Raw genomic sequence first — 27,716 nt, forward strand, 5'->3', positions numbered from 1 at the left:
CTGTTATGAAACAAGTTGATAATGCAAAGAATTAATTAACTTCAAGAGACTGTCCAACATGTGGAGCTGGAATATTTTTATGTAGACTTTCTGGAGGCATGTGCTCCCGTGAGTGCCACCTGCAAAGTTAAATCACCTGATCGGAGAGATAGTGAGCAACAGCTCTCATTATTCTAGAAACTGATCCTTCTTACACCTACTCTAATGTGTGCTAGTGAGACTAATCTGTCCATCTGTGAAAAATGTGATGTCATTGATCCATATTTTTTGCACGTTCCCTTCTTGTCACTCCCCCTCTTTATATTTGCTTTGTTTTTGCAGAGCACACCGAAAACACGTCGCCCAAGGCCTCCTCTCTTACATGTGAGTTTGGGGATGATGATGGCGAGATCAGCATCGCAGTGCCTCAGCCCACTGTGTGTGTCAATGGAAGCCATGCTTACAGCATCCAGCCCCTGGACCCCGGCTCAGGAAAACCTGCAGATTCTCTAGGCCTGGGCCTGTTGCAGAAGTCTTTGCCTCTCTCCGTGTCTCTGCAGAACCTCAGACCTCCCCCCGACTTCCCCAAAGGCTCCATTGGAGATGGGCGCCGCTGGTCTTTTGACAAGCCCGGCGAGGAGGAGAAGGCGGCCATAGCGGCGGCCCTGGAGCAAAGCGGCCCCATGCAGGGGGATGAGGAGGAGCAGTCGGGACAGGCCGCTCAGCCTGAATCCGCCTCCTCCTCCTCTTCCATGGCGGAGTCGGAAAGCCAGGGAAAAAAACAGAGGAGGAACTTGTTCTCCCATGGGAGGAGTGAGTCTGCGGGGAAAGGGCAGAGTCAGTCCAAGGATGAGTCTGAACAGGCCCCAGCTGCCACTGAGGAGAAACACAAGGGATGGTTTGGATCAAAGGACTCGCACAGCAAACCCAGGTGAGATATACACACACACACACACACACACACACACACACAGACTAAGAGGTTAATGTGCTACAACATCCAATAGATGATGGAGTATTATTATTTCAATATGAATATGGATTGAATCCAGAAGGCCCAGAACTGCTCAGGAGAGTTTGCATCTCCTCCATAAAAATAATTATTCTTTGGTTTATGTTCCAACACTTTCATGCTCACAATTAAAAACCACAGTCTGTATTTGATAAGCCACATAAAATTACAGATAATGTTATGATATAATGCAAACAAAAACAACAACTACCACTTTGCCAACATACGTAGAGCCTCAAAAAATGAGGCCCATGAGGCTGATGGAAGTTGCCTCCAGCTGTGTTCACATCCCTGTCTAGCTCCAGGTCTAGGTCTCTGGTTACAGCAGGTAGCTGCAATGCAGATAGAGGAGAGGAGCTGCTCCGGTGAAATTAGCTCCATCAAGCGAAGCTCTGCATGGCTCAGTAATGATGTCAATTTCCTTGAAAATATGATTGTGGGATGTTACTGTGTATGTGTGTTTGTGTGTTTGTTTTCAATGCATTTGTAATGTGTGTGTGTGTGGCGGGCAGGAAAAGGGGAGGGAAAAAACCCCATCTAAGTTTATTTCCACTTCTAACACAATCACGTTTTTAGTGGGTAATTTATCTGGAGGGTGTCACCTGCTGTACTGTATTCTCTCTTGTGCTGCTTATCTTGTGTGTTGAGTGCATTGCTTCTGCAGTTTGTGTTGAAGTCTTATATAAAATGAATCCTTATTTCAGGTCTATAAGAACCCTTAAACAGCTACTTTTCATTTTTACTTATATTGATTTACCGCCCAAGACAACAGTATCGTAATGTTTCTGCACACGGAGCGTAAACGGAACATTGAACTGTAAAGCACCTGCTGATTGAGGCTAGGTCAGCTATTCTGGACCATAGTACACTCAATACCTTTCTGCCAGTGCTGTAACTATACATTTTTACAACCTACACACCCACATGCTTTCACATCCTTGGGGAAAAGTGCCAAGTTGGCCCTAGTTGTACTAAGTAATCATTACACCCAGCTGCATCAACTTTTTATTGCAAAATATTAAATCACGGGCCAGTGAACACACACAAGAGGCACAGAGATGAATGTTTGGGATGTGGGTTGGTGTCAGGTCTTCTTTTTGGTTTAAGTTGAATATGATTGAATATGATTGCAGTAACTGTTGAACCCCTATTTGTAAAATTGTTCAAATTTTGCCAAAATCTATTTCTTTTTGAAGGGGTTTTAAAACTGCACTAATCAATATTTGATTAGCAATGGCTACAATGGATTAAATGCCTACTTGTATTGTGAAAGCAGCCGGTAATACTAATGAACCCACAGTGTGTAATTGACTCTGCTATTCTCTTTAGACTCTATGAAGTGCTTTAGTGTCTTTACGCACATTGTTTTGGTTGAGAGACGTGTCTAGCAGAGCAGACAGACAAGGAAAGACTAGCTCCTCAATATAGTGGATCATTCAGCAGGTAAAGAGCAAGATATTTTGCTCAGGTGATTGTGGAGACCAAAACAGAGCCAATATTGGACGTATTCATCAGGTCGAAGAAACTGTAAATGAATGCGTATGTTGCTCTGTGTCTGCTGGATGTGTAAACTCTAAACTGGTGACTCTTTTCTAGCATGTTACAGACGGAATCACCGTGACATGAAAGCAGATAAACGGTCAAAGCCAGTCTGTAAAAAAAAAAGTATGACTAAGATGTGACTTGAGACCGAAAGGCTACTGTAGTTGAGCTGCGTGAACAATCCACACTAATAAACAGGACTGTGTGCCCTTCCTTTCACAGCCTGGTGGTGTCACCTAAACTAGAGCCCAGCACTGACCCCCACCCACCACCTTTCCCACCCAGGCACCAGCCCCCGGGTCCCCCTGTAGATCCTGCGTCTGTGGTTTCTCCACTGCATCACACTAACCCCTTCTGCTACTCACAGACCACACTGCCTGCCATGTCCCCCTGCAACCCTTTCTTCTCTCTCCTCCAGCACAACCCTTTCTATGACGACATGCTAACCGTTCAGCCCAATAAACCTTCGCTGCCTCCTCTGCCCTTTCTCTCCAGTTCCCGGCCCCCCATAGTTCAACTCTTTCCGCAGGCGAGTAACCCTAACCCCAACCTGGCTCAGGACAAACTAACCACGGAGGGCTCTGTCATTGGTACGGATGCGAAGAGCGAAGCAACGACCAAAGATGAGAAACGGCCTCTTCCTCTAGTTCCCATGGAAGAAGAGAAACCTTTAAGCATGAAGCTGTTAAACCCTATTATGTATGCCGGGGAGCTGGACCTGGATTCAGAGTGGGATGAATCCTTTGAAGCGTTTGCAGCTGGCAGGCTGCAGTCTCCTGAGGATCTGACCACAGACTGCAAAGCACAGCAAAACACACCCGGTGACCATCCACTGGAACACTGCAATGATAAAGGAGCATCGGTACCCATAACAGATCAAAACACAAATGTAAATGACGCACTACATCATCTACCTTGCACAGAGTTTGTATTCGAGGCACATAAAACCATCCGCCAGACAGCCAACACTAACACCTATCATCTTGACACATTTGCACAATTCCTTGAGACAATCCCAGAGCACACAAGCTTTGAGAGTGACAACTTAGCTTTAAATGCTTTCACTAACTCACCAAAACTGGATGCATGCACTGAAACTAATCAGGCTAACAGTGCTACTAACACAAAAAGTTTAACCGACACTAATATGCATCAAGCCCCTTGTCACTCCTTTTCAGTAAAGCTCAACAGCAGCTCCCCAGATCCTGGTTCTTCAGGTCTTGGCAGCTCAGCAGAAGAGGATTTCCTCCCTTGTCTCTCTTCAAATTCGGACAAATTCTCTGCATCCTCCTCCGAAGAAGCTGAAGCACAGAACTTTGAAAGCAACATCCTCTGCTTTGAGAAATCCTTTGATTCATCTGTTGGAAAAAATATAAAGCCCTCAGAATCGGAAGATGGCAGTACTGACAGGTCCAATGGTCTGTCTTTAGTCGCCGTAGCCCAGCACACCGTTATTCAGCACAAGGATGGTGATGAAAAGCCAGCTTTACACGGTTCAGAGGGGTCCTTGGCACAGGAGTCCCCAGTGCTCACACATCAACAGCCTGTGGTCGCTGCAAGAGGGACAGGTGAGGATGCACTTACTCAGGCACCAAACCTTTCCGATGTCATAAACTCTGACTTGTTACCAAAACTCTCAGAACTACAGCAAAAACCAGGCGTCTCTTTACAGCCTGACAATGAAAATGGAGAGAAAAGCATAAGGGAATTTAGCGGATCTGTAGAGGATTTTTCAAACGTGTCAAATGATTCCTCACGATCTGTAAGTAACACTACGGATGTGATGACTCATACGATTCCAGTTAATAAACTTTGCTCCACACACCCATCCCTACACATCATGACCTCCTCCCCTGACGTGAAGCCGAGTTTGTCGGACTCTCCCGTTGGGAGCAATAGTTTAGGAGGGCAGGATGCAAGCCAGCGTTCTCCTATACCATCCAGGCTTTTTGGTGATTTCCTTAACACCAGTCACATTGCGAGCAGTCCCAGCCAAGACTTTGACAACACACCGTTGCACACTTGGGTGCCGGATCTGAGCAGCAGCAGCTTTTCACAAAGCCTATATGTCAGCACCGACTCGCAGGATTACCAAACTTGTGTGTCCAACCCGTCCACCAAATCCTCCAGCGGCTCGGAGCCAAATGAGACGCTGCACTCTGTGAACTCAACGCTCTGCGGCGAGCTGAGTGAGATTGAGACGACTGTGGATGCTGCTTTGGGGCAAGAAGATTCCACCAGTGCTTGCAAGCCATGTAATGAAGAAATCAACCAGACCGACCAATCTGAAGAATCCTTCCATGGAGCTAAGGACAAGACGCCAACTCTTGAGCCAAGTTTCATGATAGGGGAAACGTTCGGTTTACTCCCTTCGCCACTGACGGACTCTTACATGAGCTGCAATCCAAGGACACTCATCGAACCAGGTGTGGTAAGCCAGCATGTCGTCTTAGGTGATGTGTTCTCAAAATGCCCTCAGGGACAAAACGCTACGCTACACCGCTCCCAGTCCGAGGGCATACTGACACCTGCCTTTGACAAACCCCTCCTGCCGTCCTTTGGGAGTGATCCCGGTGCGATACAGGAGTCGTCCTCAGCTCAACCCGGCCCTGACCTCCCCTCCCTGGCCTCCTTTGCTCCCTATCTCACTCCTCAAAGTAGTAGTTCCCCTGTAGCGCTCTGTTCCCTCCCTCCTCTTGCTAACGCTACGACGAGGTCACCAACCAGCACGGCACCGGCTGCGGCGCCAAAGCCAATGCTTCAGGAGACACAGCAGCAGCAGCAGCAGCAGCAGCAGCAGGCAGCCAATCAGCAGAACAGGTGAGGTTGCACATGCTCAGTGAAAAGGTGGAGAGGAAGCACTTTTTCCCACTTCCAGAAACTTCTATTCTGTCGTCTCTTCAGTTTCCCTTTCTGCCGCTCTGCTTCCGCCTGCTTTTCTTCTGTGCCGGCGACTCTCAAGGGGATCCTCCTTTTGTGGTGTGACCTTATCTTTCTCGTCACTTTGAGACACACACACACACACACACACACACACACACACCCACACACACTGTTGTTAACAGGACTTCTCTGCAGGTGTCCTGGGTCTCCTTGCTCTGTGGTAACGGGAGGGGAAACATAGCCTCAGGCCAATTAGCAGTTATTATTTTGCCCTGATTCCTACTACACACCCCTTCCCTCCCAACACACACACACACAAACCCCCTCTCCCCACAGGGCCAGCTAGTGCTCTCACACAGCCACACTCACTTGCCAACATCTCAACCAGAAACCAGACTTTCTACGAGACAATGGAGGTGTTGTTGTGTCACTTCTAGCATTTCCTTTTCACCTTGGGGTAATAACACATTTAACACAATTCTTCATGTTTGATTGCACCAAGACATGCAATTAAGTCTTTCAATTTTCACCAGTATTTCCTTTAATGAGGACTCTTGCACATGTCTAACCTCTTTGATGCTTGATGACTAAAATGACGAGTTTCTGGGGATTTCAAATGGTTGGTGTAGCGTCCATGTGTGGTGTCATCCTGGAGGTCTAGAGGGCAATCTGTTGTGCTCCAATAATATCTGTACTTATATTACCTGGGATAAAGAGAGCTGTATGTGACAAAGATTGTGGTTGCATGAATGCCACTGCAGTGGGTGAGTGGTCTGATAAATGACAGATTTCCTTGTAAATGTAGGTTACTGACACAGGAAACTGACACTTTCCTGTGATATTGTAGAGTTGTCGTCTGAGAAGATCCTCTAAGATGACCTGAACATAGAGCTGGTTAGCGGTTGTTTGTCACTCAACTAGCCAGCAGGCAAATTGGTTTAATTTAATATTTTAACAGCAAGACAGTTTAGTCCATTTAAGATGGTTAATTAGCTGAAGGACTGTTTGAATGTTGGGATACATGACTGTATTTTGGCAGTCTGGAAACTAGGGTTGTGTTGTGTGTGATTTTCTGAATAAAAGCACAATTATAATTTTGTTTTTAAGCTTGTGACCCCTTTTAAAATAAAGTAGTCTTCTTGTGACCCCTGACCATAACTTATGCCATCGCTTATGTTAATTTGTCCCTCTCTAATTGTTTCATTTGAAGGATATTGATAAATTGTAAGAATCCAGTATTTCACAGGATACATTTGAGAAAAGTCAGCGTTATCATAATGTTTTGTGTAACAGCGATACGTTTAGCTGTATTTCATATCCATTTTAATCATCTTGAGACCCCTCAGATGTATCTTGGGGTCCCCTGAACGTTCCCCAAATCCAGACTGGGAATCTCTGCTCTAACAGAACATCTACGCCTGAGTTATGACACAACATGCTTGTAGTTTGGTGTCCTGTGGGGGTAATTTTATAAAAAAAAAATAAAAATAATGACTAAAACAAATAAACCTTTAATGCTAATAAGCAGTGATTAATTAATCAAATTATTATATTATACACGTACAATATATGTGTATTGTACAAGCCTTGAGTTCCACCCACAAGCTGCTATTTAGACTAAAAGTGTGAAAGTTACCCCTTAAAAGATTTTACTCTGAAAATCTCACACTGCAAAAACCATCCCACAACATCCCCTTTAGTACTTTTCAAATAAATTCAGAGGAAAAAAACATAAATGTTAAATTAAGTTCTCTTAGTTGAATGAATTTTTGATGATAATTTCTGACACATTGCTAAAAGATCATTTAATATCAATAAAATATCAAAGAGCTGGGGACCTCCAGCATGGCAGCCAGTCACCTGGAAGGCTTCTTCTTCAGGATAGCTGACTGTGTGTGTGTGTGTGTGTGTGTGTGTTGTGACCCCCTCCAGCCCCCACCCAGTGAAGCCCCTGACCACTGCCATGCTGGCTGAAGAGAAGCGGACGGAGGGCCGGTCAGTGCTGGCCACCGGCCTGGAGAAGCTCAAGTCCACCATCCACCCAGGGAGGAGCAGCGAGCAGGACACAGACAGGAAGAAGGTACAGTATCTTCTAATAATAATGATAATAATAATACTGCAATACTGCCCTACAGAGGCAAACAACAGTAATTAAATGCATGTGTTTGTGTTTTGAGCTTCAATGATCAGGATTTCTGTAAAAATGAAATTACACTTCTGGTAATCAAACAAACGGGCTCCTTTTGACTTTAATAAGCCTGACAATAATAATGATGATAATAGTATTAATACTAATATCTTCATCAAACAGCAATAAGTGTAACAAATGTTGCTAAAATTGCAAATTTAGGAAGTCATCGGAGAAAATAAAAAGGTACTGTATGAAGAAGAAGAATAAGCCATAGTTTTTTAAACATATTTTTTTACTATCTTCATAATGTGTACTCTTAATTTAAGTTATAGACTAGATTTTAGGCAGGTTACAAGTTTGATTTCACCATTTTCTCCTTCACTCTGGTTATTGACCAATAATCAGAGTTAATTGTAGGTGCAATGATAAGTTAACGTCCAATACGTCCTTTATCAAACCGTAGGAATGTGTGTCCCAGGCCAGGATAGGACATTAACTAACAATGTAAAGATCAACAAGCCACTGACATATAGTTGTTAATATTTGATTCATTCAAGGAATTTGTCTTTTTCATATTATATACCAACATTTGCAGCATCCTAAATTTTTTTGGTAAGGTTTCTAGGAAATCCCAGCCTACAGTCATTTTATTCTCCCCAAAACAAGTTTCCTTTTTATATTTAAAGAACTATACAAAAAGAATCGCAACATTTTTTTGTCTCCCCCAACTTCATTGCACCAAACATACAGTGCAACTTTTATTGTAATTTTTTTCAAAAACTCCCGCAACGTCAGGCATTTTGGGCCGCAACAATGTCAAAACAAGTCTGCGTAATCCTGGAGGGACTGGATATTTATTTACTGCGATTCGATAGTAACGAGTATTGGAATTTTATTTTCCTTCTTTAAAAAAACAAAAATTTGTCACGAATTTTAAAAATAAATTGTTTTCTAAGAGCAATGCAAATGACATGTCAGTCAGTCAGTCAGTCTGACATTCATTTCTTTTGTAAAGAAGAACATTACATGGTTTTTCTGCTTTCATCAAACCGATATGACGTCGTCACCGCCGGTGGTACTGTATGAACAGAGAATATTTAGGTGAATCTTTGGTGAAAAGAAAAAAGAAATCAACAAAACATATTGATTTCAGGGAAAATAATTACGAATGTGATTTTTTAAATTTTTTTCACCCCTGAAGTCCAATGAAAACACATCAGACTGTTGTTATCTTTGTCACACGCTCATTCTCCTTCTGGTCTGTCTCCAGTCTGCGGCCGAGGGCGCGGGCTCGTACTACCACCTGAACCACAGCGAGCTGGTGGCCCTGCTGGTGCAGCGGGAGGCCGAGCTGCAGAGGCAGAAGGCCGAGTTCGAGCGTCAGAAATCCCTCCTGGCCAAGCGGGAGGTGGAGCTGAAGAAGTTGAAGCCGCAGGTCAAAGATCTGGAGGACTACATAGACACGCTGCTGGTGCGCATCATGGAGCAGAAGCCCACTCTCCTGCAAGTGCGCTCCAAGTTAAAGTGACGAAGGGGGAGGGGGAGGGTCAGCAGCTGCGTTCACTCGGTCCTCCACAACAGCTCTTAAGTCTTTTCACTGCTATGCTGTCCTTTTTGATACAAATATCTAGGCACTGAGAGATGTCGAGGCCATGTTTTCCAGCCGGCATGCTTTAACTGTGCTGAAACACACACGTCCTGGCGGAAGGCTTCGGTTGGGGCGGTTCTGAATGTAGCGGGTCCTCAGGTTGTTTTCAGGTTCACACAGCCAGTTGGTTTCGAGCTCACGGAGGAGAGCCCAGATGCTTCCATTTTGGGATCCTGATTGTAGAAACATTGATTCCTCCTTTTCACCTCACTCCTATCACTTTATCACAAAACAGAGGAATGGTAGAGTTTCAGTCCATGACACTGTATATCAAACTAACTCCTCCAAAAGTGTTGCAGTTCCGTAGAGAAAAGAAGAGCGACCAACGTGAAGGCCACTCTGGTGGGTTTGCATGTTTCACACCATTATCCACAAATTGCACCCACTTTAAGTAAAGGCTGGGTGTTTGTGTAGCGTATACCATCAGGTTCAGATTGATTTTATACCTTTGAGGCAGCCATTGGTCTCACTTCATTTCAGCGCAGCTGCAGCATTGAACTCCGTTTGCAGAGACCTGAAGCCTGCTCAAGACCTTTTAAAAAAAATAGTGTAACATGGAAGATTCAGTAACCAGAAAAGGGTGCAACAGTTGTACGACAAAGGAAAGCTGCAAATCCTGATAATCTGGAAAGATGGAAAGACGTTATCAAATGTTTGGCATTTTAGTTTGAACACTGGTTGAAACAATGAATCGATTTTTAAAACCGTTTCCTGCAAGTTGACTTATTGATAAATTGACTCATCATTCCAACCCCACTATGTTGTCAGACAATCAATAGAGATTTGTAAATCTGGTTGTATCCGGCAGCAGCAGTGCATTGTCAAAACCGGCCTGGCTCACAAGTGCTGAATTACACAGTGGTACCACTTCACTGAACTGCAACACACTGTTCACTACGGGGCTCTGGAGCAAGTTTCAGGTTTCCACTTCTGGTTTTTAATGCTTAAAGGAATTGTTCAATGTTTTGGGAAGTACGCTTGTTTGCTTCCAAGAGTTGGATAAGAAGATCGATACCATTCTCATTGGATTATGAAACATTGATCTGTTCCTGATAGTAGTAAAAGTAATAGTCTGCGTTATTTTGAAGTATGTTCAATATTTGGTTAATGAGGTAAATTCATGCAAAACCACCAATAGGTTTCTTCTACAGTAATGAAGCTTGTGATCGACATCACTTTTGTCCAAATAGTTCTTATGTTGTTCTGGATTGACCCTCTACAAAATGTTCCCTAATAAATCCCCAGTGCTCTGACTGGTTTTAGAAACTACAGCTGGGCGGTGTGAGAGTTCAGCGTTGTCGCGGGAACATCACTGGGAACAGACTGTAGCTTCTGAATGTTCAAAAGTGTTCTTAGCCAGCAAGTGGATGCTTTTATTTTCTACGCACGAGAAGCGCTGTTTATCTTTTGCTTGCGGTCCTGCTGTTTCCCCTCGCTTTCTTCTTTCATTTCCGTTCTGCGGGCATGTCTTGAAATTACCCACAATGCTCAGCCACACAAGATAACTTATTCCTGTATGGGTCACGCTGTTATCAGGTGAAGACAGTATCACTCAGTATCAAGATCAGCCATCACAGCGCGTGTGATCTCATGCTTCTGCCTTCCCACGTGTGTGTGTGTGTGTGTCTGTGTGTGTGTCTATCTCTGTGTGTGTGTGTGTGTGTGTGTGTTAGGGGCGTAGCACAAAGTTCTGGGCCCTGTACAAAGGCATTTTCTATGGGCTCCTCCCCACATCCACAGCTATTCATTCTAGCATCTTCTTGGGCCCTCCGCACATGAGGGCCCTGGATCCCCTCCCCCCCAGTCCGACATCCATTTTGTGTGTGCGCGTGTGTGTGTGTGTGTGTGTGTGTGTGAGAGAGAAATAGCTGCGAACATGCTGCTTCTTGACTGCCCTCCCTCAGTGTCTGTGCGTCTGTCCCATCCGCTTCTGCTCAACCGCATATCCTTACAGCTTCCAGGTGTTACAAAGGGATATATACCGCAATTTTAGAGCATATATGCCGTATTGAAATGCCAAATACTGCCTTATTTTATTTTGTGTTTGACGCTCGTCAAGAATCGAGCACTTAATTTGGCTTGTCGGAGATTGGGGCAGGTTTTGAAGAAGAAAAGCCATCTGTTCGCTGAGAGAGTTCACTTCTTTTCACTTCTTTTGATGCTTTGTCATGATATTGTTTAGATCACTGCACACAGATATAATGTATGCACACCAATAGAAAATTAGCAGAAAAGTGATTTCCTGTGAAATGCCAAAAAAGATAGCCTTGAAATTGAATATATGGAGCAGATTGTTACACCATGAAGTATTCTGATAGGATGCCACACTTAACAGCGTCCGTGGATGTTCTTGCACTACTTAATCGTCAGAACATACCTCTACTGTACCCGTCTGTTGATATCAGTCTAGTTAGATCTTCTTCACGCCGTACTGCACTTTCTAATCGCTCTGTGACTTAAGCACTCGGCCTACTTTGACACCACAACAAGGGTTTGCCAGTTAGCTTGAAGCATACAAAAACATCCAAAGCCGTCTCGTCATCTCAGTTCCCCTGTGTGCGATCGCGGTATCAAGTGCATAGACAACTGTAGTGACATTTTAAATGTGACTCGGCACTTCAGAGGCGCAAGAATAAATGTCCTCTTCCATGTCTTCCATTTTTATTTAAGTTTAAACCGATTGTATTTTGTCCTTATGAGTGTGTAGCCGGTGGAATGTGCAGGTAGTATGTGAGATTGGAAAGTTTACAATTCGTGATGCAATTCTGTTTCACAAATTTTGTATATTTAATAAAGAATATTTTGTGTTTCTTGCTCACCATATGTTTGGTTGTAAATCTTTCTTTGGGGTGCGTTTGTGTGTGTTTTCCCACAGGATAGGATATGATATAAAAAGATATGATGAAATGATATTGAAACCAAACTCTTTATTGCAGGGATCTTCAACCTTTTTGTAGACCAAGGACCCCTTAGCTGAAAAAGAGACAGAGTAGGGCCCCTATAGAATACACTGTGTACAATTGAGTTGCAGATTAAACTTGGGCCAATGGATAAAAATAAATGGAGATTATTTACACTTTATGTTTTAACATTAAACTTACATGTGGAAGGCACAGTGAATCTTTAAGCTTAACTGTATGCCTACCATAGTGGCTAACTTATATATTAAGCTTATTTTCAATATGTAAACATGTTTTTCAAAAATAGGCCAATTTATCTTTGTCTTAAATGTGAATATATCTTTGCTATTGATATGTTGGATTCAAATAATATATGTTTTCAGACATTTTTATTTTTTGAAGACATACTTCCAAGACATATTTCTTAAATAATTTAGCAGCCCCCCTTCACTAACTCTAAGGACCCCCTAGGGGTCACTGACCCCATGTTGAAGATCTCTGCTTTAATGGATTATAAGTGTTTTTCAGATATCACTTAGGAAGACATTCATTAATAACAAAAAAAAGACATGCATCTTGTCACATCAAAAGTAATCTGTGTCCACTACAGTGGTGTTTATGTCAGGGTATTTATTTTAATTATTAATAAATGATGTGATTACACCTATTCAAAGGTTTTTAGTTCTGCAGTGAGGAGAGCCAATCAAAATCCAGTTCAGTTGGGATGTCTGACTGGAGAAACCTTTTTAAGTAATGAAACAACTTTAAATTGAAGCACTCACAATGAATCAATTGTCTCTATTAAACACTAATATCCATGGTTTAAGAAACGTGAGTCCATGTCCCTCTCTAAAACAACACCCTACTTTTATGAAATGTTATCAGCCCTCACCACACGGCAGTGAGTCATATTCTGCTGGAGGAATAAAGCACTGGATCTTTCAGATATTGATATTTTGCTTGTATGTGAATCAAATAAATGTAATCAAAAACCACCAATAGGGGGCTATGTAACTGTCGTTCTCTTTGAACTCAATCACCTTCCTTCAGTGCTTTCACCAACAACATATAATTGAAACATGTCGCATTTGTATTATCTGTTGTTGTACTCCAAACAGCATAAACCCCGTTAACCTCCCTTTAATAACAAAGCACGTTCTCCTGGGAGGTGTAGTCAACATAACGTCAGTTCTAAACACATTCTGTCCGAGCAAGCACCCCGGAAAAACTACATTACCCGTAATGCGAGTTGGCCACTGGACAGCCACCGCGCGTCACTGCAGCTTGAACTTTCATAAAGTGTTTGTAAAACCTTTTATCGTCGTAGAAAAGAAGCAGACTGGTGCGGTTGTGTGTGCGTCAGCAGGAGCATGTCTGAATATGGAACATTCCAGCATGGCAAGTCTCGTTTCGACCAGGTACTTTTACTTTTCAGTCGATTAAAGTTTGCCATAGGAACTCTACCGTTACTTTCAAAGTGTGCTTTTAAGTACCAGGCAGCACTAACGTATGTACTGTTCAAGCTTATGGCATATGAAATTATTTACAATTTTTTACATATTTAAGTGTAAAGCTCTCGTTTGCCTCTGTTGTAGCTTGTGAACAGCTACGTCACACTCTCTCACCGTGTGAGCACAATTGGGTGGCCAAAATGACAGGTGAGGTGACAGGCTATGTAGCTAGTTAGCTAAGATAGAGCGAAATGACGGCTAACAGTTTTGCTAGCTAGATAACATCCCAGATTCATCTGTAGTGGCCATAGACAGTGAAAGGCATTGACCAATTATCGTCAGACATATGACTCAGCTTTACATTGGGTGTAGGCAGGTGGTATGTAACTAAGTAGTTGCATTATATCGACTCAAATACTGTACTGAAAGGGATTTTTCGTTTTTTTTTACTGGGGGGTACTTCAATAGTCAGTGTAAGCTTCAGTTGCGGGTGGTCGGCACGCCCCCAGTTTGGAGAAACACGCTTTGCAGTTAACTCTCTGAGGTCCACGATTTTAAAGGTGCCCTGCCACACGTATTTTATGACTTTGCGGTAATGTGTGAAGTTCATGGACTCTGTAACTAGTAACTAGTATAGAAAGCCTGCAGGAAGACTCAGCTCCATTTGGGACAGTTCTCATTAATATTCAATGAGCTTAGCTGCTTGACTCTGATTGGCTAATAGCTAGCCAATGAGTCCCTGGCTATCAGCATTTTGTGTGGGATGGTACCTTTAAGTATATTGCATATAATCGGATACGTTTCATATGAAAATCTTCAGAACAAACTCCGCTTTCTGTACACTGAGGCCCAAATGAGTTCCAGAGCCAACTGTAAAGAGATAAAAGCAGAAAAGTTGATTTTGCTTTTTAAATTTTCTCAAATCTCTTGTGAAAACAAGCCTCAACTTAATTGGTGTTGTTATTTTTTGTGCTTGAAATGAACTCATGGTTTGCACAAGTAGCATAATAGATGAATAATATAGTAAATAAATGTCTAAAATGAAAATTTGTAAATGTGCTTTTTGAGTAAGAGTGTTGTCAAACATTGCTTGGACTCACCGGTGTGTCTTTTGTCCTCAGAAGGATAAGCAAGTTAATATTTAGAATATTTTCACCGGTCAACAGTTTAAGTTCACATGGAGGGAACTGAAGCCGTTATATCACTGTTTACAAAGCTACCAGAGTCCATTGAAATTTTTTTTACAATTTTACTTAGCAGAACACAGGTGTTGCTGGTTTATCACTGCCTCGGTTTGTTAGTTTGTTTGTGTAAGGGTTTGACTTTGGTGTTTTAAAAGTGTTAGAAACTAACAAATACCCGGACCGATCGAGAATGCAGTAGACCAGCAGCTCCTTTGTTCTGCAAGGTAAAATCTCTGTTTTTGTCAATGGAGTCTGGTGGCTTTGACATAGAACAAAGAATGGCTACAATTAATCTTTCATTATCTTAAACAGGGCGTTCTGACAGCTAGGTAAAGGTAGCTGTGTAAATATTCAAAATATAGTGTTCTCTTAAACAGATTTTTTTAGATGTCTGAAATACAGTTGGCTGCTGCCCCCGTTCCACAGCAGGACATTGCTTAGTTTCCGTGTTGGTACTCCTACCTGCTTCTCTGAGTTGGGGGCGCACCGACCGACATCTACTGGAGCTAACACACCAATCGTTGATTAGTACCTCATATAACCCCACTTAAAGAAAATCCAACTATCCCTTCAAGTACAAATTCTAGATACATGTAATTTACTTGAGTATTTTCCATTTTAAGTAACTTTATACATCTACTCCACTCTATCTCAGAGGGAAATACTGGTATTGTACTTTTTACACTACATTTACCCTAATATTATGATTTTCTTAAAAATATAGACTTTTCCCTTCAGTTTATCTGAAAACTTCAAATCTTTAACCCATAAATTATCACAACTTTAGTTAAAGTGCAATTTAAAATTACTTGTGAAGAAATAAATAAATTCCATGAAATAAAGGGTGGGGTTACATACCTTTTGTGTGGATTAAGTCAAAAAATGCAAAAAAAAATTGCAATTTTTTTGTTTAATTTTCGAAAAAGATAAAAACTCAAGGCGTCCTCTCTCTTTCTCTGCTCTACCGTGCTGGCTCGAGTAGGAGTGGCACTGGTGAATAATTGAATTTATCAGATTAAAAAAACTATCCCCCCGCCTGCTGTGTTTTTACCAACCATCCATATGTTCAGGAAGTCACAAGGCGCAGTGAGTCAGATAGCAGATTTTCCTTCAAATTAGCAGTTTAGTTTAATTGTAATTAATCTGAAGTTAGGGAGGGACGGGCGCCTCTCAGCGCTGCGTGGCGTGTTGCTGCTCCATCTCCGACATGATTTCCTTATGCTCAGTTATGAATAAATGATCGAAAAGTATTTCTGGCACAGTCATTATGGAAAATTAATTGCAAATGGTGTGAGTGGATATGGGTCCCAAAAAGCTTGAGATAGGAAACAGTTTGTCGGAGGTATTAATGAGGAGGCTCCACCTGGTGTGTTGAAACAGCTGGCACGCTGTAATGTCACTGTTTACTGGGTGACAGCTGGAAGCTCTCCGCTGTAAGGAAAAATGCAGAATGTAGATATGGCTGCCTAAATTTGAACAAAAATGTATTTATTTCATCTGTAAAGTAGATGGAAAGTATGGTTTTCTGAACTCCCTCATCCCAACTCACAAACTTTAAAAGACCACAAGTTGCATCTTATATCTTATGTTGACGTCTTACTGGTATTGATGTTTGAATGAAAATTAATGGTTTCGTTCTGTGAATAAAAAGTATGCTTTTAATTGGCTTTTTGAAATGAATGTGGCATCAAAGATAATGTTTCTATGATGTATCTTCTCTTCTCTTAGAACACATTTTCTGGACGGTTCAGGCACTTCCTGGATGTGATTGACCCCAGCACACTCTTTGTGACAGAGGTACACAAACTAAATGATTAATTAAATGGATCTGATGTGATAAAAGCTAGAGCAGGGCAATATATTGATATTAGATGGATATTGGGATATAAGACTAGATATCCGCTTAGATTTTAGATATCATAATATGCCATAGGTGTTGTCTTTTCCTGGGTTTATAGGCTGCCAGGTGTGACATTTTCTGATCTTACCAGACTGTTACCAGACCCACTTAGTCATTATATCCACAATGCTGATGATTAGTGATCTAAAATCTCATTGTGTACATATTTTTTGAAAGCACCAATATTCCACACCACAATATCGTTGGTATTTGGTCAAAAATATTGTGATATTGGATTTACTGCATATCACCCAGCCCCAATAAAAGCGAAACTGAACCCTCTTTTAATCTGTGTTTACATAGAACCGTTCATATTGAGCTGACATGGACTTTGTGCCTTGCTTGATTGCAAATCAGTACTACTTTTTTTACTTTTTTTTTTTATTGCTGATGACTGCAAGAGCTGAGGTTTTGGTTGGCATCCACACATTTGCTGTATTATAGTGAGGTAACAAGCAGATATTCAGTCTCTCTGTCTTTTTTTTTAATTGTTTACTTTTTTATTGAACCAAATCTCCCGCACTTTGGCAGCACAATAATGTTACAGTTAACAGCACAGAGTCAGCATTTACTCTAATGAAACAAAAGGAAGGAAACCTTTCTGGGGGGGCAGTACTTCAGTCCCCCCCTCAACCACTCGGGGTGCATGTCCCTGACATCTCTCCAATTGGGCATGTATAGGACCTGAGCATGTGTGTTTATTTCAGGCCTGTGTGTAGTGTGTCTAACAAAAACAGTGTGTCAATTTTAATTTCAATAAAAAAATCTACATTATTTAAATTGTTTAAAAGGCATATAATATGATTTGTTAATTACCGCTCTTAAAATGTACTTTCGAAAATCATTTTAACGACTTTTTTGGATCTCCAGGTCTTTGTCGTGTTTTGGTAATTTGGTCCATGCAGCCTTCCGTGCTTTGGTGCTCTGGGTAATGAAGCTGTTAGTGGGCTCTTTGGTGACAGTAATAGCGGCAGGAGCTCCTGGGATGTGATGAGGTGTGGACATGTGGGGCAGCTGTGAGGGGTGGGTGGAGTGTGTGTGTGTGTGTGTGTGTGTATGTGTGTGTGCTTACACGCACATCCGGCACCTTGCTGGGCCAGGCGTAGCCTCAACTTGCCCCTAATGGCGAGAGTGGAACAAGGATGGCCCTGATATTGCATACGCATTCAATCACACACACACACACACAACCTCATGTAGACACAGGGAAAAGTGCACACCTAACACTATTTCACACAAACACAGAGCAAGGAACGTACACACACATCACACATACAGGCAAGCTCATTAGAACAAATTGGGCCACATGACCTTGTATTATGCTCCGCATTAGACAATGATCACACCACAGAAAGCTGCTCATTACCCTTTAGGAAACTCATTTGTCTACTGAAAATCAGCATGAAAGTTTTAGTGAAACACAATTATCTTAGGCATTGAGCTGTGTGGCTTTAATAGTGGAATATAAAACCATCTCTAAGCTGACTAAGACTCTCCAGGGAAGACTGGCCTGACTTAACTTTACATGATACTGACTTTTTATCTATTTGGACAAAAACAGAAACGTCTGCAAGAGTGTGTGGAGCTGCTCGACCGTTTCAAACAAGGAACTCTGCCTCCGGGAGTGACAGATGCTCAGGTAAAGACTGAAGAACTTGGAAAACTAGGGCTGCAAATTACAATTTTTTCATTGTAGATTAATCGATTAGTTGTTTGGTCCTTAAAATGTCAGAAAATTGTGAAAAATGTTCGTTAGTGTTTTCCAAAGCCCAAGATGACGCCACAACTCAAAGAGATTAAGCTTACTGTCACAGAGGAGAGAAGAAACTAGAACATATTCACATTTAACAAGCTGTCATCAAAGAATTTTTACTTTTATATTGTAAAAAAGTGACCCAAACTGAATAATCGATTATCAAAATAGTCAATTAATTGAATAGTTGACTAATTGAGTAAGCAATTCATCTTTGCAGCTCTAATCGAGACGTGTCAAAAGTCAATATCTACTAAAGAGAGAGATATATATATATATATATATATATATATATATGGGTGGAGTGTGTGTGTGTATATATATATATATATATATATATAAGGCTGTTTTTGTTTTGCATTTTATTAATTTAACTGACAAACTGTATATATCTAGAGCAGTTTACATGAACATGGTTCAATAAATAAATAAAGGCTCTAGGATTTACATTACTGCATAACAGAAATCAAGTAGCCTGTAGAAGTACTTGAGTTGAGACTGTTCAGTGCTTACTAATGAAAGTGTTTTTCATTAAAGGTATTTGTTATTTGTCTCTACAGCTTTGGCAAGCTCAAAAAATTAAGCAGGTAAGACGTTTCTCTCTTTCATTCACTGTTAGTCTCAATCACAAAATACCACATACACACACTACAATCACTGTCTTGTGTCATCTCTGCTTACTATGGTTTCAGTGCATTGGTAAACAGAACTTACACTTCAGCCCAACACTTGCCTGTGTACACTACAAACGTGCAGAGGAATGGCCCAAAACAGGAAAATGCAACATTAAAAGAGAAGCCTTTCATTTACTGTTATTACACTGAAATGACAAAGACAGTGAGGCAGGCGAGTGGCAGGAACTCCAGTGCTAATTAACAGGAAGTACCCGTTTACCCTGAGATAAAATCACATGTGAGCAAGACAGTAAAACTGATCACAAGTGTCCACTCACTCTCTTTTAAATCACGTTTTGGACACCGGGTGTGAACTATATTCTGTCCTACCTACAGTAGATCATCACACAATCTAGATATGTTGTATCTGGATACAAGAGGTTGGAATAAGAAGTAATGTCAGCTGCCAATTATTTACCATGTTAGATGGTGTTTAGTTTTATTGGCTGTTTGGCTATACTGTGTAGCCCAAGTAATATGAGGTAATTCAACAGGATCAGGTATACCCTAGTCTGGATCAATGGTACAATTCCAGGATAAAGCCTGATATCCGGTGCATGATGTCAGGCTTTGTCCTCCTCACCTTCCGTCTGTGTGTGTTGGGGTTTTCAAACTCCCTTCACTTCGGAAAACAAAGACACACTTTGAGCTAGCAAGCTACACTCTGAAAATGGTAAGTTTGGAAGAACATTTGGATGGTGCAGCAAGGCAGGCCTGCTTGGTTCTTTTAGTGAATGATTAGTGAAAGATTTCCAAAGACACCTGGTGATACAATGGTAAGAGATCATGTTTACCCATGTATCAGCAAATGTAAATAGCTCACATTATGGTATTATGTAAACAGTTAACTTAATTTCCACCAAAACAATTTCCTTCCTGAGACTATTAAGCAGAGCCACAGTCCCTGCATCCGGAGCTAAGCACCGCCCAAGACGATTGTGATTGGTTTGAAGAAATGCAAACAACCCAGGATTGTTTTTTTTTCTTCTCTTATCCCAGATTGTATGTGTGGTGTAGCCAGACCTTACTCCACAAGGGCTGTGGAGATAGACCAGGTATAACCTGAAACTTTTCAGACAAGATAGTACCCTCATACACGTTGCTTTACATGTTTAAGATTGGCTCCATGAGCGTCAGAAAGAAGCTGGATGCCTTCTGTTTCCTTCCAATCAGTAGATGTCATCACCATTGACGCGGTAGGGGAACGAGATTTCCATCTGTCTTCTCTTTTAGAACGCTGCCGTCAGTCTTTGGTGGGTACATATGAAAAGAATTGAAAAGCTTAACCACACACAAAAACATTAAAAAAGCCTTAAAAAGCGAGGTTATACTGTATATCAATAGCCCCCTTCAGACCTTGAGCTGTGTTAATACAGTTGATTCAAGGTGTCGGAGTAATTATGTAAGACACAGCGGCATTCATACAATCAGTTGGGTTAATTAGAAAGAACTGTAAGGCACAAATATGTAATATACACTTTAAAGACCCCATCTTGGTGTAATAAATGATTAAATGATTCTAGAGATCAAATCTGGGACAGTCATATCCACACACATTATACGCTATATGCCCAATACTTTCAAAGAACAATATCCTAATGCACACACACATTAAAGGAGAATAAAAGGGTTAACATATAAGTGAGTTAACTGATAATGCTTTGTTGCTCAAAGCCACGTCCTGTCTGTTTAATATCTCCTTTACTATATAATCTGACACCTTGTTTGGATTGGTCTCAGATAAAGGTGGGTTTTTTAGATTATTTTTTGGGACTTTTCGTTTTATTATAGCATTAACAGTAGATAGACATGAAAGGGGGAGAGATGGGGAAGGACACACAGCAAAGGGCCATAAGCCGGATCCGGACCGCTGCCGGACCCAGCCAACATGGGGCAAATGCTCCCACTGGGGGAGCCAGAGGCTGCCCCAAGGTGATATTAATTAGTTTCTCACACTTGAAACTTTTCTTCATTCTTTAACCACACTGCAAAACTCTTTTTCCACTTCATTTGAACCAATTTAACCCAAATCATTCTCGTCAGATTCTAATCATTACGCTTCTATTACAGGCCATCATCCACCCTGACACAGGGGAGAAGATCCTCATGCCCTTTCGGATGTCAGGTACAGCAGCTTGGTGTGGAAGCCTTGGGGGAAGTGGGATCCAGGGGCTTGTTATGTGGTCCAACATGGAGGCGCTGTCACCCCTGGGAACTGTCACGGCTCAACAGGGTTCTTCAGGTTGTCTCAGGCCTGAAAAAGGTCACACTCAGCTGGGCGCTGATTAAAAGCTCTCTCCCACGGTGACAGAGAAGTTCCCGAGGTTCTCTGAAGAAGTTCTTTTTTGGTCCGGTCTTAAAGCACTTTATTTGCAAGGCGACTTTGAAGTGTTGGAGAGAGGGTGAAAGAACAAGTAAAGGAGGAGAAAGGGAGAAAGAGACACCAGCGATTAATATGTTAGGACCAACATTGTGTGTGTCAGACAAATGGGAACTCTGTCTAACCTGTTCAGACTAAAACACTAGTTAAAGGTCCCATTTTATTCTCATCTTCAGTTTCATACTTGTATGTTGGCGTTCTACTAGAACATGTTTTCCTGCGTTTAATGTTAAAACAATATTAAAACAAATATTTTTCTCATTCAGGCTGTCTGACTATACCTGTATAAACACTTGGTTTTTGCGTCTATCTCCAAGGCCCTCACCAGAAACAAAGCCAAGTCTGCTCTAATTGGTCAGTGCTTCCGAGTCCTCTGCATCTGTACTCTGTGCCACTGTCATTGCAGCTGGGGAATAACTGTAAAAGCCCTGAAGCGCCACATTTTTTATTTATTTGATTATTTTCCTTTGTTGAACACATAGCAAGTATACAGCCACAAGTGTTTACAATACAAACAGGTCGCGTACGACAGGGGAGATACAAAAAATAAAATAACAATAAAAGGAAAGAAACAGCTCAATTTACATAAAGCATTTGAAAAGTAAAGATATTGTGTGTGTTTTAACAGCCTTCTTATTACTGCAATAGGATATAGTAGAAATAGGTAGTTTAATGTGAATGGACAGCTCTATGAAGTTAGGTGTTTTATTTTGGAATATGAACCTATGGATGTTAAACTGGATCAAAATTAAAATCAGGTTGATTAAATAAAATTGAGAGGTGAGATTTGTGTCGAAGTCAAGTATATTTTCCAATTACAAGGTTAGTATGAGGGCATAACCTAAATAAATGCACAAGAGTTTCTCAGTGATTCCTGCAAAATGTACTTTAACTACATTAATTGCTTTTTTCATTAATGCCTTTTTTGAGCTGCTGTAAATAGCGGTTGGAAAGGTAAAACCTATGGAGCATCAAGAAATCTCTGACTTTATTACTGTAGTGCCAATTTCCACATATGTATCGTGTGGTTGTGACATCACAAATTGTCCTGACTTCCTGTTTAAAGACACAGTTTCTGATTAAGCCTTTATATACTTTGGCAGTATGTAGATAGCAGCTTGACCTATTCCATAATTAAAAAAGAACATTGGAATCTCACTCCAATACAGGACATTTAAAAGAAACTGATGTATTAAATATAAAACTGACTCTGTCTTTCAACAGGTTTTATCCCATTTGGAACCCCAGTGGTAAGATCTTTTAGGATTCTTTTCAGTAATGCAAAGTCAGTCACATATCGTATGCTGACATAAATCAGTTGTTTTGAACCAAGAGTGGCTGTCTAAAATAACATCTAGGCTCTGTGTATTTTTTCCTTTTTGGTAATCTATCTGTACTTCTGTAATCATTTTGTAAGGCGGTTTTATCTTTGTGCAGGTCGTTGGTCTCCTTCTCCCAAATCAAACATTGCTGTCGACTATCTTCTGGCAGGTAATACCTACTTCTTACCTGCAAAACTCAGACTGACGTCATGTTATTGAGACATCTCTTCAGTGTTATGTAATTAATTCATGTATTCATAAAGAACACACAAATTAATTCAATGTTCCCGTATTTGCCAGCCAGATAAATTTCTGTTGCAATCCTGGCAAGATGTTGTAAAACCAACAAAATGTCAAGTGTTTGAGAAATACATTTGACAGTAAGACGCCAAAGGGACAATAGTAGCAAAATAAGCATTTAGAAAAAGGTGCCACAAGAAATCAGACATAAGAATAATAATGATAATACAATAGAAACACTGCTGGTGTGAGACATTTCTTCAATGAAATACAATGAATACTAGCTTTTTCCAGAACTTTTGACCGCTCTACTCACTCAAGACGGCCTTGGACTCAGGGAAAAAGTAGCATACAAAGTTTGAGTTTAAAATATTTAATCCACGTCTGGACTCACTGGGATATTTAGGAGGTAGCCGATGGCATCTCTTCAAAAAAAAATGAACACGGCTCATCTGCGCCTGGTAGAATTTTGGGGTTACAGTACCTAAATGGTTTGTTGCAACTGTAAAAGTATTGTATTTGTGTATGAAAAACCAAATCTAAACACAGCATAGTTTTTTCAGGCTCCAGAACTTCCATTGTCCCATTTGCTAAGACTAATTAATCAGACTGGAACATGACGTTGGAAATGTAATCACAGAGTAATACATCAGGTGCATCAACACATTAACTAACACAATCCTCTTCTTTTGACTTCTTCTCCTCTTTCAGTCGTTGAACCAGAGTCACAACGCCTGTGTGAACTACTGCAACCGCAACGCCTCCAAGGTACTGTCTCTTTAAAGGGAGCAGTCACATTTTGGCAGATATTGCATGTAAACAGAGCTGCATGGAATGCTTTCATATTGTAATCTCACTTACTTTCCACTTCAGCCTGCTCCATTTTCCAAATTCGTCCAGGGATACCTCGGAGCGGTGACCAGCGCAGTTTCTATTGCTGTGAGTTCCCATAATGCCTCTGCTCTGCCTGAACAGGCCCTGTGACTCCAGTGACTTGAGCCTCATCGCACAGCAATAACTGGGTCACTTGATGATCCATTACGTCTCTGAAACCAGAGGCAGACCAGTACATCAGCATAATATTGGACTTTTGATGACTGCAGAAAGAACAGGAGGTTTCTTTTTACCTCTAAAAGTCCGTTAAATCAGTCAGTCAGATTGTGTTTTCTTTGCAGACCAGTTTGTCTAGTTGTGATATATGTCAAAGGTTCCCCTAGTCTCCCCACTAACCCAATACAAATGTCATTAATCTGGGTTTAAGTGCATAGTTTAAAGGTTTAACTGTTTGAGGTGGTGTGCCACCCTGACAGGAATAGGTGACACACCAAACAATTTCAATTGTTTTGACAGGAAAATTCATAGAATATTAGTATAAACCTCAGTATAACAGCCATCAGAATACCTTTTACCTTTTATCAGTTGGAGCTTTTTTTCTTACCTTTATGTCATCAAAGACTCAAATGTCAAAAGAGTACAACGTGTGTTCACACACCTGCCTGACACAGCCCAGTGTAGACACAGGGCTCAAACTGAGCCAATTACTGGTCCCGCTGGGCGCTTATCCGGCTGCTGCCCTCAGGGTTGACAACGTCAACAAGCACAGAAAAAAATTGCGGGGTGTCTGGAGGGTGGAACGACAGGCAGGGAGGGGGGCAGGAGCTCTCCAATTAAAGGTCTGCTCTGGTGACGACCCCCCGCAGGGCTGGGGAGAGCTGGAGGCTGGAGTGGCGGGGTAGTGTGTTATCTGAGAGCACTTTTGGCTAGAGCCTTCCAGTGTGTTAAAAATCCAGTACTGTGCCTTGTTGTTTATGCACAGAGCCAGGGATCTTTGTCAGGTTTCTCCCAATCCTACTATTTCGGACACTTAAACGCTTGTTTCAGTGCTTTTCTGTGCTGAGACAAAAAAACAAAAAGTATTTATTTAAAAATGAATTCCCTATAATCAGTGTATCATTGGCCTTTGAACACAAAGTCAGCGGCTGGTTGTATGGGTGATGTGCGTCTGGTTTTCCTTCAGGTCGGATTGAACGTGTTAATCCAGAAAGCCAACCGCCTTAGCCCAACTACCAGGCTTTTGGTGCAGAGGTTCATCCCCTTCCCAGCAGTGGGTAAGTTCAAAGAGCTCAACACTTGATGGGACAGACAGGGGTCCAGCCCAGTCCTCTACCAAAATGGCCTTTTAAACTAAATTAGTATAAGTTTGAGTTCACAGTAGTGATGTGTTTAAAGGTTAATTTAAAATACTGACTCCAGGCTCAAAATAAACCTCCCAGGTGGCAGGTTTGAGTAGAAAATAATGATTGTGAGCATGATGACATTTTAACCTTGTGGTTAGCAATACAAACAAATTGTAACAAAATAATCTTAAATTAGCCTTTATCAGCAAAATGACAATGACAGAGTTGTGATTGTAAGCCCATGTTTCCAAGGTCTGGAATAAACTCAAACATTTAGTTAGAACATGTAGTGTGTATTGTTTGCTTATTACCATGTTCACAATTTCCCTTTTCTGTGAAGCATGTTAATGTGTAGCATGCAGTGTGTATAGTAATCCAAAATGATATGCGGCTGACAACAATTTGATAATTTCTTTTTTCTCAATCCCAAATATGCCACCAAAGATTATAGTCCTGTACAAATATTGCTGTATATTTCATGCCTGTTTTCCTTGTTGCTTGTTTTGTTTTTACAATGTACACAATTAATGAAAATGACTCAACAGGCGTAATATAAAAATTCAGATATGATCTCATTCTTTCCTTTAATGTTGATAAATCCAACCTTTCTTTTTAAACTGTTCCGTGGTCATCATAAACGTCTGTATGAGAGCCGACCACAGATAGCCGTTTGTTTTCCTCTCTGCGGGGTTAGAGACGTGTTGCGAGCTCGCTTTGTCGGTCCTGTGTGGAGCCACAAAGCTGATTTTAATGCCACTCTCCCCGCACACACACCCAGGGGTATAGACCCGTGTCCCAGAATGCTGCTGGCTCATAATTAAATTGTTTGCCACCCCCTCCTCCTTTCTTACCATGGCGGTTCTTTTAATTAAATCAACAGGTTTCTATTGCGCAGCCTTTGCCTGGTAATTGGCTGCTTGATAGAACTCTGCTGGCGCAAACAAATTGGATAATTACCCCTAAAGTGGCGTCTTTGTCAAGGCCTCATTTACCTGATTTATGTTTGTTCATTGTTGTTGCTGTTGTTGTTTTGGAAGGCCCACATATAAGGTAATTAAAATGGCTAATTGAAGCGAGCGAAACGAAAATGCTGTTTGAATTTTCACTCGCTTCATTTTGTTTGCTTACTTAAGGCTAGATTTATTTGTAATAACCTAATCAAGCATCGGCCTGTCATTCAATTAGATTATGAAGACCTTAACTGGAGGGAAAGCCATTCCATCAGAAATGTATGGGGATAATTAATTTGTTGTCTTTTGGAAATATTTATTATTATTTAATTATTATTAATTGTTAAGTAATTACGTGAAAAGTTCTTTAAAGCATTTCCACGAGTGTGCCACGGGTTATTAGATGACAATTAGAATGAGCATAAATGTAATTATTTTATATAATTACAGCCACATATTTCAGCATTGAGCTGTACAGACTTCCATTCCATTTATAATTACTTAGATGCATTTATTATTTATTTATTTATTTTAATTTGATCTGTTTTCTGTAGTTTCTGTTATTCCTCGCCAAAATCCCAATCTGTCCCTCTGTTAATTGGTCTAGATAAAAACAAAAAAAATCCCTTGTAGGTAAAAAGAGCTATTTGCTCAGTCAATTGAATTCCCCACACAAAGCGCCCTGCGAGCCCTGCAGCCCTTACTAAAGATAACTCCCAACGCTGTTGTCTTAAATTAAAAAGGCTCGAGGCGCCACCACTAAACTCTCTAAAATGAGTTTTTCTTATTCCTGTTAGAGTCAAGCAGAAAGGTCCGTGTGCATTAACATACATTTGTGTTCATTTTGGCTCTCGTGAATAAATCACAGGGTAACCAACCTGCTGTTTGTTGACCCATCAGTCACCTTGGTCATGTTACTCGGTGCTGCACACACACACACACACACACACACACACACACACACACAGATTATGACAAACATGACATGGCACTGATGCTCCACGTTGGGGGCAGAGGTGATTTCAGGCGAAACAAGACTCTACAGCTCTGTGAGAGTGCACAGCGGTGCTTTGAGCTAATGCTAACATGCTCACAATGACAACAATAACATGCTGAGGTTTAAAGACGAACTGAACTGGAATTTGAGTAATGGTGATACAACGGATGTATTTTATTTCTTCTCATTTGTACAATTATGAAATTGGGTGAATTTGTTAAAAGGTATAAAATGGTAAGTGAAAGTGTTGTTGTTGTTACACGGGCGCCGCCATGTTGGAATTCAACAATCTACTACGTCACTGGCATGGTAAGCTACTCCATCGCTAACTAACACTAGCAGCGCAGCCATAATAACAACATACAAAGAGTCTGAGGCTAATGGACATGACTGAGGAAACGGAAACCAAGAAGTCTGGGGGGGTCATACTCTAATGCCCCTGGCTGCAGTAATGAATTGTATAGGGCTAAGGGGGCTAAACCTGAGGCCTTCAGGCTCCAGTAAAGGGGAGACCAATAGACCACCAGACTGAAAGCTGAGGCCTTCAGGCTCCAGTACAGGGCAGACCGATAGACCACCAGACTGAAAGCTGA

The 27,716-nt window shown here is 41.3% G+C and overlaps 2 protein-coding genes across 2 annotated transcripts in view; both read left to right on the forward strand.

Moving 5' to 3' along the window:
- Positions 1 to 12,015, forward strand: part of rab11fip5a (RAB11 family interacting protein 5a (class I)) — a 28,495-nt gene extending 16,480 nt beyond the window's left edge. Inside the window, exons 3-6 of the mRNA XM_034857976.1 lie at positions 322 to 910; positions 2,756 to 5,353; positions 7,349 to 7,496; positions 8,818 to 12,015. Of these exons, the coding sequence (XP_034713867.1) occupies positions 322 to 910; positions 2,756 to 5,353; positions 7,349 to 7,496; positions 8,818 to 9,075 (3,593 nt within the window). The 3' untranslated portion in view covers positions 9,076 to 12,015. The remainder of the gene's footprint in view (positions 1 to 321; positions 911 to 2,755; positions 5,354 to 7,348; positions 7,497 to 8,817) is intronic.
- A 1,311-nt stretch (positions 12,016 to 13,326) lies between these two features.
- Positions 13,327 to 27,716, forward strand: part of sfxn5a (sideroflexin 5a) — a 23,088-nt gene continuing 8,698 nt past the window's right edge. Inside the window, exons 1-10 of the mRNA XM_034858628.1 lie at positions 13,327 to 13,513; positions 16,459 to 16,527; positions 18,192 to 18,269; positions 18,944 to 18,970; positions 21,128 to 21,182; positions 22,662 to 22,687; positions 22,875 to 22,928; positions 23,711 to 23,767; positions 23,873 to 23,938; positions 25,017 to 25,107. Coding sequence (XP_034714519.1) covers positions 13,466 to 13,513; positions 16,459 to 16,527; positions 18,192 to 18,269; positions 18,944 to 18,970; positions 21,128 to 21,182; positions 22,662 to 22,687; positions 22,875 to 22,928; positions 23,711 to 23,767; positions 23,873 to 23,938; positions 25,017 to 25,107 — 571 coding nt within the window. The 5' untranslated portion in view covers positions 13,327 to 13,465. The remainder of the gene's footprint in view (positions 13,514 to 16,458; positions 16,528 to 18,191; positions 18,270 to 18,943; positions 18,971 to 21,127; positions 21,183 to 22,661; positions 22,688 to 22,874; positions 22,929 to 23,710; positions 23,768 to 23,872; positions 23,939 to 25,016; positions 25,108 to 27,716) is intronic.

This window comes from Etheostoma cragini, chromosome 20 (assembly GCF_013103735.1).
Source record: "Etheostoma cragini isolate CJK2018 chromosome 20, CSU_Ecrag_1.0, whole genome shotgun sequence".
In the NCBI taxonomy this organism is placed as follows: Eukaryota; Metazoa; Chordata; class Actinopteri; order Perciformes; family Percidae; genus Etheostoma; species Etheostoma cragini.